This window comes from Neolamprologus brichardi, chromosome 2, assembly GCF_056152115.1.
Source record: "Neolamprologus brichardi isolate AB-2024 chromosome 2, ASM5615211v1, whole genome shotgun sequence".
Classification (NCBI taxonomy): Eukaryota; Metazoa; Chordata; class Actinopteri; order Cichliformes; family Cichlidae; genus Neolamprologus; species Neolamprologus brichardi.
The window spans coordinates 32,061,011-32,073,570 of record NC_142105.1 but is presented as its reverse complement, the minus strand read 5'-3'; the positions used below and the strand labels follow the sequence as shown (position 1 = coordinate 32,073,570).

Here is a 12,560-nt window from a genome sequence, read left to right as displayed (position 1 = left end):
CTAGTACGCAGCTCATTGTTGTGTTGTACTATTTCTCAGGTGTGTTTGATTACTTGTACCTTTGAGGGTGGCTGCATTGAAAAGGAAATACACTGTTATCACTGTTATTCTGCATTAGTCATAAATCTGGCATGATTGAAGATCCACAACCCCCCTTGTTGTTGTTGTTATTTTGTTTGCTTTAAAGGGGGAATGTTTTACTACCATGACCCATATGCATGACATATTAAAGGAAAAGCCTGAATAAATGTCTGCAGAATGCAGTTTTCATACATTCAGAAGTTATGTGAATCATATGATTTGGCTTTTTGCAGGCACGTGGTCTGAATCCAGTTAAGTTGAGAGATTTGAACCTTAATTGGGGAATATGTTCTGCACGGATGGCTGGGTCCATCCTTCCTGGAGAAATCAATGGAGCGATGAAGCTAATCTGGCTTGTGGTGCTCCAATGTGTTATTTATCCTTCTTTGTCTGTCTGTTTCATCCTATTTCTCTTTATTTATGTATATAAATGTGTTAATAATATTGAAGCACTTGACATGTATCAAAGTCATGGTCTAGTTAGAATAGCAAGGTAGCATAGCTTGTTTTAATCCTATAGATTTATTAGGTTTGCCTTAGATTGAGGTCACTACCACCGCCCAGTTATCAAACAGACATGAAAACAAACAGAACATTACATGTACTGAAAAACGTATTAACCTAAATAATAGTTTATGGAGGGATAAGTGGTAATAAATTCAAGTGACTCCTTTTCTTATAATCAAAAATGCGTTTACTAAGTAAACATATTTTGGACTTTTACAGTAAAATAAGACATGAAACAACAGGAAGGGGAGGAGTTTTTCTTCCAAAAAGGACTTTGAAAGTTTGTTGTTGTTGTTTTAAATTAAACGACATGTGTTTCAGGCTTAAAAGCTGCTGTCATTTTTTAAAACTCAGAAATCATTTGCTTTGTTGTTTGCACTCTTATGGCTGTGCCCTAACAACAAATAATAGCCAGGTATTACAACTATGCGTAACTATCTGCTGTGCTTCTCTCTCTCTCTCTCGTTTGCATATTGAATTTCACACATTTACGTGCAATTTTTTATGCAAAATGCAAAATGAAAAGCGCATATGCATGCACTTTCTTTGTTCCAAGTTTCCAAGGATTAGAAAAAAACAGCTTGGGGGGAGAAAGGAAACCAAGATATGGGCGAGATTTTCCACACCCAGCCCTGCTCCGGTAAATAGAGCAAAGGAAAAGCACCTGTCATGGAAAATGTGGAGAGAGAGAGGCGCTCCTGAGCGTCTCCTGCAAACTTTACTTCTCTTCCGCCACAAAGTCAGCAGTTAGGGAGACTCGGGCACGGTTATGTTTTAACCACGGAGCAGAGTACAGCTGTGTGATTGTGAGCGCGCGGTGAGCTCGCGTGCTGCTGGTATCACTCTTGCCTGTATTTTCTCACGGGAGTGACTTGCGAGTCGTATAGTGGCTGTTCTCCGTGGACTTCTACCAACAGGTGTGTTTAATTTCCTTTAATAAATCCGAGGCTTTTTAAAAAAATATATTTTTATTTAGTAAAATTCGCAACAGTCGTGACGTGTAGAGTTTACAGACCGGTCTGTACAGCAGGAAAAAGGGAAGTCTCAGGCGGTGTTTTGATGTAACGTTAGCGTTAATTGGACTTTCAGATAAGGCGCAGTTAGCGACTCATAGTCGAGTTCTTTTTAACTCTTCCAGTCTGTATTTAAATCTGTCAGCGTTGTTTATTGGGTTAATGATTTTACCCCCTTTATGTTTACGATTGGTAAAGAATTACGTGCCTCACTAACTCAGAGTATTGTTTCCTTGAAGCTTATTCTCTCACTAAGTTGCCCTGCAGGTATTGTTCAACCCCTCATATCACAATAACAAGCTCCAGGCATTCAAACAATGAGGAAGAAGTTATCACGTTTTCCATGCGTGCTTAGAAACGGGAGCTTTCTCACAGCTTGCCTCATTTTGCTCCTGCAGGGAGTTTAAATGGAGCATAAAGTTTCAGATGGGGACATGACAGATGACAAGGCTGATGCTGGATTTAAATTAATGCTTCAGCTCCTGAACTCCACCCTGCTCTCTGTATCCTTAGAGGGTGGGAACCATGCACCGTAGCCAAGTTCATGTTGTCTTTTGCTTTCACAGAGGCTTTCTGTGGGATTTTAAAATCCTCTCACATCCTGGTTCTTCTTTAGGTCATTTCAGCCAGAAACTTCCAGAGTCATCTCTTGAAATAGAAAATATTCCTGGTGGTTTTATCAGCATTCCCACCAGGCAAGCTTTGCTTTGCTGTTGATGTTGGCATGAGATTTAAATAATCCAATGAGAAATCTCCAGCTGAGTTATGCAGGATGGCATACTGGCAGCAGCAACTTCCCTGTATGGAAGCCAACAGGAAGAAGGAAAGGTCACTCAGTCGTCTCCCAGTTATTTGATTAAAACCACATAAACACAACTGTTTCTGTCTGGCTGTGTTGTCATCACAGGGAATCGAGTCACTAAGTTCCCGTTTTCACTCGAGGGCTCTGTTGAGCTTGCATTACAGGAGATCACAGGAAAGCAGGTTGTCCTGCAGCAAAGTCAAGCATTAGTTGGAAGGTTTACTTAAAAAAACACTTTTTGCATAAACGCTCAACTCCTGATGTTCTTGCTTTGTCCTCAGTGACATCTCAATGTAAAACTGACTCGATTGAGCCAGTTCACCTGCACTAAGGGTTCTTGGATACAGACACCATGCCAGAGGCTGTTGACATGATAAACCTGGGCTTCCTGTCTGAATCCGAGCGGGAGCTGATCCTGGAGGTGCTGCGACGAGATGAGAAGCTGAGACAGGCTGAGGACCAGCGTGTGCGGTGAGAAGAGGCTCTTAATTTTTCACACCTGTCAGTTAATCACTTGTTATTTAGTTGTTAGAAGAACCAAAATCAACTCATATCTGCCGCTTATTCATTTATTTTTTTACCGCACTTTCGGGGCGACCGTGGCTCAGGGGGTTGGGAAGCGTATCTGTAACCGGAAGGTCGCCGGTTCGATCCCCGGGCTCTCTGTCCTGGTCGTTGTGTCCTTGGGCAAGACACTTTACCCTACCGCCTACTGGTGATGGCCAGAGGGGCCGATGGCGCGATATGGCAGCCTCGCTTCTGTCAGTCTGCCCCAGGGCAGCTGTGGCTACAACCGTAGCTGCCTCCACCAGTGTGTGAATGCAAGAGTGAATGAATAGTGGCATTGTAAAGCGCTTTGGGTGCCTTGAAAAGCGCTATATAAATCCAATCCATTATTATTATTATTCTGTTATATTTTTAGCCATTTTTACTTCACAAAAGTATTCCCATGCGTTATATTCAATTTTCAGATAGTATTTTAATTATTTAGAAATATGCCCAGTTGGCATTTGATACTTGTAGGGACTTTATATTATATTTATTGTCAGGGTTCAACTAAGAGCTGGATGATAGTAGCTTAATCCAGTTAAAGTAATATTGGCGAGGTGGCTTTGTGGTTTTCATAGATAAAAATCAAAGACAAAAATAGGAGAACAAAAGATATAGATGTTGCCTCTGTCAGTGCGCCCCAGGGCATCTATTTAATATTGTTTGGAAACCTTGTCCATAGGTCCCCCGTCTTGCATCATTATGAAGAAAACACTATGTAATGTACTTGCAATGTAGTGCTTTTCCACACTTACTGTTCACTCAGAGTGCTTAAAACTAAAAATATATTTGTAGAGAACTTCATGCTATACGTGTAAAGCATTTTATCTAACATCAGCTGATTTCGAATCGCCAGTTAACCAAATGTGCATGTCTTTGGACTCTGAAAGGAAGTCGAACTACCTCGAGTAACCCATGCAGACATGGGGAGAACATGCAAACTCCGTCAAAGTAGGGACCCTGTTACCATGAGGCAACAGTGCACTGTGCAGTGCTAGATATCATTAAGTCGTTCTGGAGGTATTGGTGCTTGACGAGCATCTTGAAAAGTATCTGAGACTGCTCACTTTTACTTCAACTCATATTTATCCATAGAGCACCAAATCACAGCAAGAGTCACCTCAAGGCACTTTTGTACTGTAAAGGGAAAAGAAGACCACACATTTAGATGAGCTCCTATGAGCAAGCACTTGGTGACAGTGGGAAGAAAAAATCTCTCTTTAAACAGGACAAAACCTCCAGCAGGACACAGGGAGGGGCAGCCACCTACCATGACCCGGTTGTGAGGAAGGGGAGAAAGACAAACATAAAACACTCTGTGGAAGAGAGCCAGAGATTATTAATGACTAATAAATACAAAGTGGTGTACATACAGAGTGAAGAGGTGTGTAGAAGAAACACTCGGTGCATCATATGAAGCATGGAGTGTTTCTTCTTCAAAGCTCCTTCTTTATAAAAGGAAAAAACAAAAACAACAAAACTTTAAAAACTGCAACTGTATAAAATTAGCAGTCAAAAGAACCTGAAGAAGCTAAAGCTCCGGCAGTACATACAGTATATAGACCACTTAATTATTGTTTATCTGATATGTTTCATGTTGTGGCCTTCATCTGGCCCATCATAAAACACATTATAGACAACATATTTTAAACAGTATAGGTGTTCGGTAGGGTTAAAAAAATGCATGCATGTTCTGTTTGATGCAAGTGTTGTTGCAGTTTAAGTTCTTCTGTTAAAGAAAAAGAACTTAAAGCCTCACCTGACTGTGCACTTTGGAAGCAGGCGAAGTCGTGCCAGAAACCTCTGCAAAGATTTCAGTGCAGGATTGTTAGACTGAGGACTCGGCTATAGAGAACTGAGGCCAATATTTTTGACTGTATTGAGACGCATTCAGTATTTTGCTAAGATGTTTAATTTCTAGTGTTTATAATGTTCAGTCTTTATTGCTTAAGTTTATTCTGTAATTTAAGATATTTAAGCCTTTTAGGCATTTGTCCTGCTTTTGTAAATCTTTTCTGTTGTTGTCCACTGTAAGTCGTAAACATGTGTTCGGGTGGGTCAGCATGTACAGATTAGAAATTTGTTCAAAACTGACACTTTACCAAATTGTCAGTTTTGCTTAATGCAGACGAATTTAATCCACCTGCCCTCTGAAGTTAACATATTTTGCTGGAGTGTAGTATTGCAGTAAAGTATAATCTTGTTATCAGCAGTGTTGGTCAAGTTACTTGAAAAAAGTAATCAGTAATTAATTACTGATTACTTCCCCAAAAAAGTAATCCCGTTACTTTACTGATTACTTATTTTCAAAAGTAATTAATTACTTAGTTACTTAGTTACTTAGTTACTTTTTAAAAACATGATTTACAACCTGAATAGGCGATAAAGCGATAGATCTTTCAGCCCAATTCTACTTTTTCTACATAATCCATCATACAAAATGTAATCGAATGGAAAAGTCTCTTTTTAAAACTTGTTCTGTTAGTTTTAATCTTTTAACTTTATGCATGAAGCAAAATTTTAATTATATGCACCATTCTCTGACTGGAAGAAATTAGTTTAACATTTAAACCTATTTTCTGCACATTCCAGCACATCATATATATATATATATATATATATATATATATATAGTGTTTACACTCACTCTTTCAGATGCAAGTAAAACACAGCAGAAAATAAATAAAGTCAAAGACTAGCGGTCCTTTTGCTCTATTTTCACCTGTAAAGCAGGAGTAGGGTAGGCGGAGGGTTATCCTGGTGCAGTTGTGCCGCAGCGGTCAGTGGAAGGATACGGCAGTTTCTCTGTGAGTTTCCCTTTACGTCGTAGCGCACTCGGTGCTTGCTTGGAAGTTTAGGGGTTTTTTCGCTGTAAAAAGAAGTTTTCTTCCCACGCACAACGGACACTAATGTTTTTGTCACTTTTTACGGAATCAAACTCAAAATAAGGTCAGTACGTCCACGCTTTAAACGCTGCACGCTCATACTCTCTCCCGCACTCGATATATGATCCATTGTTGATCTGCACACAGCTGTTGTCACACACGTCGCACTCGCTTACGTCACTGTCATGAGACATTCTCGCAAGAAAATCACGGTTTTAGTAACGCAGTAACGCAGCGTTCCTACGGGAAAGTAACGGTAATCTAATTACCGTTTTTGCAATAGTAATCCCTTACTTTACTCGTTACTTGAAAAAAGTAATCAGATTACAGTAACGCGTTACTGCCCATCTCTGGTTATCAGCAACAATGTCTCATTTTATTTGCACAAGTATTCAAAAAAATTAAACAACATTCCGCCCAAGTTCTTTGATGCACAAGACAAATTTACACTAGAAGCTGAGTAACAAGGACACTGTACATATTATTTTAATTTCATAATTCTTGTCTCGCAGTGTTACTTTATATTATCGTGGCTCAAGAGTTGGGAGTTCGCCTTGTAATTGGAAGGTTGCCGGTTCGAGCTCCAGTGTGTGAATGTGTGTGTGAATGGGTGGATGACTGGATGTGTAAAGCGCTTTGGGGTCCTTAGGGACTAGTAAGGCACTATACAAATACAGGCCATTTACCATTTACCATATCAGGCTTTGCAGTAATTGAGTAATATTTATGGACTACACCTTGATAATGACCACAAGTTCTGAAATAAAATTATACTTTAACATTTACAAAAAGTATATGTTTAAAAAAACTTACTTCATGTACTGTTTGTTTGTTTGTTTTTGGGTTGTTGGGTTTTTTTTGGTTTTTTTTTAAGAAATCCAGCAAAATGTTTACTTTGCCATATGACTGTTCAAGTGAAACTGACTATGTGGCATTTGTGTGGCGTGTTTGGCTCAGGAAGTTGAAGACAGAGCTGCAGGATGTTAAGAGGAAAGGGGCCAAACGTGCCAGTGAAAAATACAGTCAGCATAGCTGTGGCCGATGCCTGGAGCCTTTGAGCCGACTGACTGTTTTTTCCAGCCAGTGTAAGATGTGCAATCACATCGTATGTCGCAACTGCCGGATGGTCCTGCCCGATGGATCCTGGCTGTGCAACGTGTGTGCCAAAGAATCGTAAGAAACGTTTTAAATTAAACAAATATTGTATCTTCAAAAAAACAGGGTGTGTGGGGTTAGGTTGATGTTTTATATTTGAAAGATTTCCATCAAAGCCCAAGTAAGATTCCCATTCGTGCTTCTGAACATTTAAATACTTCAGCTGTAGATTTTCTTCCACATTTTGCACACAAACGAATATTTTTAGGACGATGTATAAGATTGGTTCAGAATAATTTAAGGTGCCCATTGTGGCTGAAAAGAAATATTTCAAACCTTGTCCAAAATCCTTTCCAACCTTGAGAGCAGTTTGTGTCGTTTTGAATGCAAATACTGACCAGAAAATTATAATGGTAATTTTTTAATCACATATTAAAGCAATTAAAACTCTTTGAAGGGTAAAAGATTTTTATTGACATTTTTATTTAAATTGGCGAAACCAGTTTTTCCTGGTTAAGCCAATTCTTAACCAGGAAAAATTTGGTTTCGCCAATTCTTGAGTATGATAGCCCACTGAGCTTTAAAGTCTGCATTGCCTCAGAAATATGTGGCCTTTCAATTCATTTCTGCCCATTAATTAGCTCAGTTATGAATATAGCTCATCATTGATGCAGGTTTGCAGTGGCTTACAAAGATGCTATAGGATTGGTCCTTCAGGTTTCCAGGTGACACAGTGCCAATCAGCTGTTTGTCTTCTGGGGTGTTCCTACATGTCAGGCACTTCTATGATATATGAACATTTTTGTGTAACTTGGATAAGTCAGCGGACAGCATCTGGGAGGTTTTGACTAGCCACTGGAAGAGCTGCTTTTGGTATTCATCCAAGTTCAACAGACACATGAATTGCTCTGTCACATGAAGTGACAGCACATGAATTGCTTTTGAGACTAATGATGATTTGCTAGGTTTCATTTTGCATTGTGTATAATACAAAGTGCCCCCAGCAGCCTAAACCTGTAACAGAATTACAAAATTATGGTTCAGGTTCATCTGATCTGGCTCTAAATATGAGCTTTATCAAAAAGTTGTAAACTGATCTTAAAAGTAGAGAGGGTGTTTCCTGAAGATGAACTGAGATCTGGTTCCAAAGGAGAAGGGATTGGTACCTGAAGTAAGCCTGCAGTCTGAGTTGTTTATAGGGATAATATGATACTAAGAGGTCTTTAAGATGTGATGGGACCTGACAAAGGAGAAATATGATCTCTCCTTCTAGCTCCTGTTAGTGCTTGTTGTGGTGTTTTTGGAACAAAGGCTTTCTATGAGCTTTTAGAATAACCTGATAATAGGTAATTACAATAGTCCAACTCTGGAGTAACGGAGTAATGAGATGTTATTATGTCACTTTGGCCGTACTGAACAGATGAAAGAAGGCAGTCCTAAAGCTTTGTTTTATGTGTGCGTTAAAGGACATCCTGGTGAAAATTTTTACTTTATTTGTCAATACAGTAGTAATAAATAACCAAATATTTCTATTAGGGCTGCCACAAACGATTATTTTGATAGTCGACTAGTCACCGATTATTTTTGCGATTAGTCGACTAATCAGATCATCATCCATTGGACGTAAAACGTACAGATTATTGCACCAGCAGCATCTGCTCTTATATAACTATCATTAGCTTACAGCTTGAAGTGTTTAAGGTATGTGCTAACTAAAAATAAAGACAAGATGATAGTTTATTAAATTTTAATGAAATTTGCAGATTGTTTCGGTGGAGTTTAATAAACTCAGCTGTCTGCTCCTTGCTATCTAAAATATAACAGGACACCGGAGGATATTCTCAAGCATCTCTTTAATCTCAGCCAAACCGATTTACTCAGGAACAAATAAAATACTAAAAAAAAAAGCCAAACAATAACATTTTTAAGTTATCCAAGTGACTTATATATCATGTTTAACCTGAGTAGTGAAAGACAGCAGTGGGTTTGAAAACGATTTGCCCGGAGTCCGGTGTTCTCACGGGCTCTAGTGAGCCTAGCCCCCGGCTAGCTATCGAGCTAGTGGGTAACAGACGTCTCCGAAAACGTCGGAGCGCTTTTGAAAATATTTGGTGTCTTGATAAACTGAGCAGATATTTGAGGTTTACACAGCTACATTCTCGCCTGAAAATATGTTAAACGTTTATTTTGTGACCCAGAAAGAATAATAAGAGTAATATTAAAACTAACTAGCTGCCACCATTGTTAGAAACTGAGCTGGGCTGCGCTATTCTGGGACACAGCTTCTTCTTCTTCGGGGTTTAACAGCAGCTGGCATCCTTGTACATGCAGTGCTGTTATCTTCTGTTTCAGTCCGTTATTACACTCTTAAATCCTACTACTTATTCCTGCGTCTTTTGTGATCTTACAAAGCTTCAAACAACACGTCGACTATTAAATCAGTCATCGACGATTTTGATAGTCGACGTAATCGTGGCAGCCCTAATTTCTATGAAAAATCACTGTTGGTCTTGCAAACCACAATTGTTGATGATCAGCTATGCAGTGTGAAATGTATCTCACCACTCATCTCTTCCTCTCCTCGTTGTCTTGCAACATTTTTTGGCATTAACAGAAACATCAATGAAAACCCAGAACTGCTTGTTTTCAGGATAATCACTATATATGTTGTGTTCTGCACTCTCACATATTGGTCACATACTGCTCACACCTTGTTGGATAACCATTAACAAATCTGTTAGTTAACTGATGAATATTTATATGGGATTCTAGTGATGTCAAGAAAAGGACGGGTGACTGGTTCTACGATCAGCGGGTCAACCGTTTCTCTACAACACCTGGGCATGACCTAGTGAGAGTCTCCCTGAGAAAGAAGCAGCCATGTGAGTACAGTTAACAGGAAGTAGAACTGTTGAGCTAGTTATGTAAACATCAGCCGGCCTGCAGTCAGAGCAGTGACGTTCCAGTTCACTTTTTTTTTTTTTTTCTTGTTTGTTTTTTGTTCTGTGTTTATAGCGAAGAAACGAGAGACAGCAGGTGAAGTCCTGTTGAGTAGTTCTGAAATAAATTCAGGTCCCTCTCTGACGAAGCAGAAACTTCAGATGGTTGACAACAGGTGTGCTGTCACTCTTAACATCAGTTTTGTCTGGTTTTAAAAATGTTCATTAAACCACTTCTCAAACTCGCATTTTTGTTGACAGTAATTCAAGCAGTTATACTGGATCCATCACTTCAAGGGCATCATTGGAATCAAAGGAGGAAGAATTAAAGGTCCAATCAAACTCAAATCGCAGTGACACGGAGTCTGTAGAAAGTTCCAGTATAGCCAGCGTTAAAACTGAGACGGAGTCTGGCCGTGTGACCCCTGAGCCTGAGCAACCAAGGTAAACCCAGGTGTAGCTGATCAAATAGCAATTTTTGAGACCGGAATAGCAACATTTAGGTGTTTGGCTCCTAATTGAGTAGAGTATTTAGTCTGACACCGTTAAGATCAAAGTGGGGTCTGATCATAAGAAAAGTTGAAGAACTCAGACTGTATTTTTAAACTAACAGATAATGATATTTATGTGACAGCGTTATGAGGAAGTAGAGCAATTACAGCCATTTTAACCTACATTTGATTGTTATTAAGCCTGTAATGTTTGTATACTAAAGAAAGAACTTATTATAATGTAAATATTCTCAGTGATGTTGCAGTATAGTAAAGCAGCATATTTAATCTCCTATATTTACCTAGTTGTTAATCATTTCTAAGTTGTGTTGGTACTTAAAAAAATGAGAAACTATTGCAAAGTAAGGCCCTAGTGTATCTAAACAAAGTTTCCATCATATCTGACCTTGGACTTCACACTTGTTCGTGTTATTGTCAGTATAATTATGTGTTGATTTGTGCTATATCCTTAGAAATGGGATCATGAACAGCATAATATCCCATCTAAATTAGGAAGCCCAGCTGGGGGCTTGTTTCTAATGCAGTTTCCAGTTTGTATGCTAAGTAGGGTCACAGGCCTCAAATATCCACCAAAGTAATTTTAATTAAAGTGTTCTCCCATTCTCGATTTCAGAACTGAGGTCACACAACTGAAATGAAACACAAATCTGAGGCTAATGGGACTTCTTTACAAAACTAAAAGTTTTTATTTGTATATTAGAACAAAAAAAGGTCTTTATTGTAGTTGTTAAATGTCTGTTTCTTTTGCCAACCAGGACGGAGAACAGCTTTGTTCAAACCAGCCCAGTAGGATCCAGTAATTCCAGTCTGACTGTCTCCATCAAAGCAGATACTGTCAGCCGTGAAACCACCAACGCAGAGATCAACACTGTAAGATAGTTTTCATTGTTTGAAATATTTTCACCACCTTCCTCTCTGACCGCATCTTGTTTCTGGTCACTTTAGGCCCCAGAAGTAAAATCCTCCACTGTAAACCCAGAGCTGGATGTTGATAGACTCTTTAAGAAGAGCATCAAGCGAGGCCCAAAACCTGCAGGTTTGTATTGTCTGTTAACATGTGCAGTGTTGTTCCCCGTAATCAAAACAAAAATGTGTGTTTTTCTGTATTTATTATATGTATTTAATTGCTGGTGTGTTCATTAGAGTATGCATCAACACTGGACCTGCGTAATGACCGTGACACATCAGAGGCATCACTGGGCAAAAGGAGCAGATCTGTACCAGGCTTGGATATACAGGTGAGTGTGTGTAGCTGCTTAGATTTTATAATGTCACATTAAAGTTAATTACCAAGGATAGCATTGTTTCCATCAATGTAGCTATGTGAAAGAATCATCAAAAACAGATCCTGCAACCATTTTATTGCCTTTTTTTTAATCCCCAGTGCTACCTTTCCAGTTTCAGAGGATGTTTAAGTATGTCTAAGGATGATTTTTGACAGCAGAGGTGACGACAAGGGCAGAAGAAGTGACATTCTGGGCTGTTAGATTTGATCAAAAGTAGTTGTTCTCGTGGTGGCCAGATTAACTTTCACAAGGTTGAGCGGCAAAGGCAGGCGAGACATTTTCAAAGACGGTCCCTCCAGATGAAATCTTGTCTGTCTGTTAAGTGATGGAGGCGGTTGTGTAATGGTAAATGGCCTGCATTTGTATAGCGCTTTTCTAGTCCCTAAAGACCCCAAAGTGCTTCACACTACATTCAGTCATTCACCCATTCACACACACATTCACACGCTACATTGTAGCCACAGCTGCCCTGGGGCGCACTAACAGAGGCGAGGCTGCCTGACACTGGCGCCACCGGGCCCTCTACTACCGGGTAGTAGTTTGCCTACTACCACCACCAGTAGGCAAACATGGGGTTAGTATCTTGCCCAAGGATATTTGGCAAGCAGGAGGCAGCCTGGGATCGAACCACAGATCTTCTGATTAGTGGCTGACCTGCTCTGTCACCTGAGCTACAGCCACCCCTTGCATAATAACTTGCATAAAAACTTGCATAAAGGTGGTGGTTGGGCATGCAACAGGAGCCTAACCTGGGCCTCTCACATCTACATTGCTAGCCACTCACTTTGTAAAGTGAGTGTAAATTGGAAAGCTAGAGAAACTGTTGGGCACGCCCTTCATCCATCATTGGAGATCTTTTTTGCTGGAAAAGTGTGCATTGTGTTAACAAAA

General features: G+C 39.6%; 1 protein-coding gene across 2 annotated transcripts in view; it reads left to right on the top strand.

Moving 5' to 3' along the window:
• The first annotated feature begins 1,108 nt into the window (after positions 1–1,108).
• The window catches only part of sytl4 (synaptotagmin-like 4), a 21,678-nt gene continuing 10,226 nt past the window's right edge, over positions 1,109–12,560 (top strand). The window contains exons 1-9 of one of the 2 annotated variants that reach the window (XM_087851430.1): positions 1,112–1,505; positions 2,685–2,874; positions 6,795–7,010; positions 9,705–9,814; positions 9,948–10,047; positions 10,133–10,315; positions 11,139–11,253; positions 11,329–11,419; positions 11,527–11,621. In XM_087851430.1, coding sequence (XP_087707556.1) covers positions 2,756–2,874; positions 6,795–7,010; positions 9,705–9,814; positions 9,948–10,047; positions 10,133–10,315; positions 11,139–11,253; positions 11,329–11,419; positions 11,527–11,621 — 1,029 coding nt within the window. In that variant the 5' untranslated portion in view covers positions 1,112–1,505; positions 2,685–2,755. Of the gene's footprint in view, positions 1,506–2,684; positions 2,875–6,794; positions 7,011–9,704; positions 9,815–9,947; positions 10,048–10,132; positions 10,316–11,138; positions 11,254–11,328; positions 11,420–11,526; positions 11,622–12,560 lie in introns of both variants that reach the window. The other variant, XM_087851433.1, reaches the window with a different exon arrangement.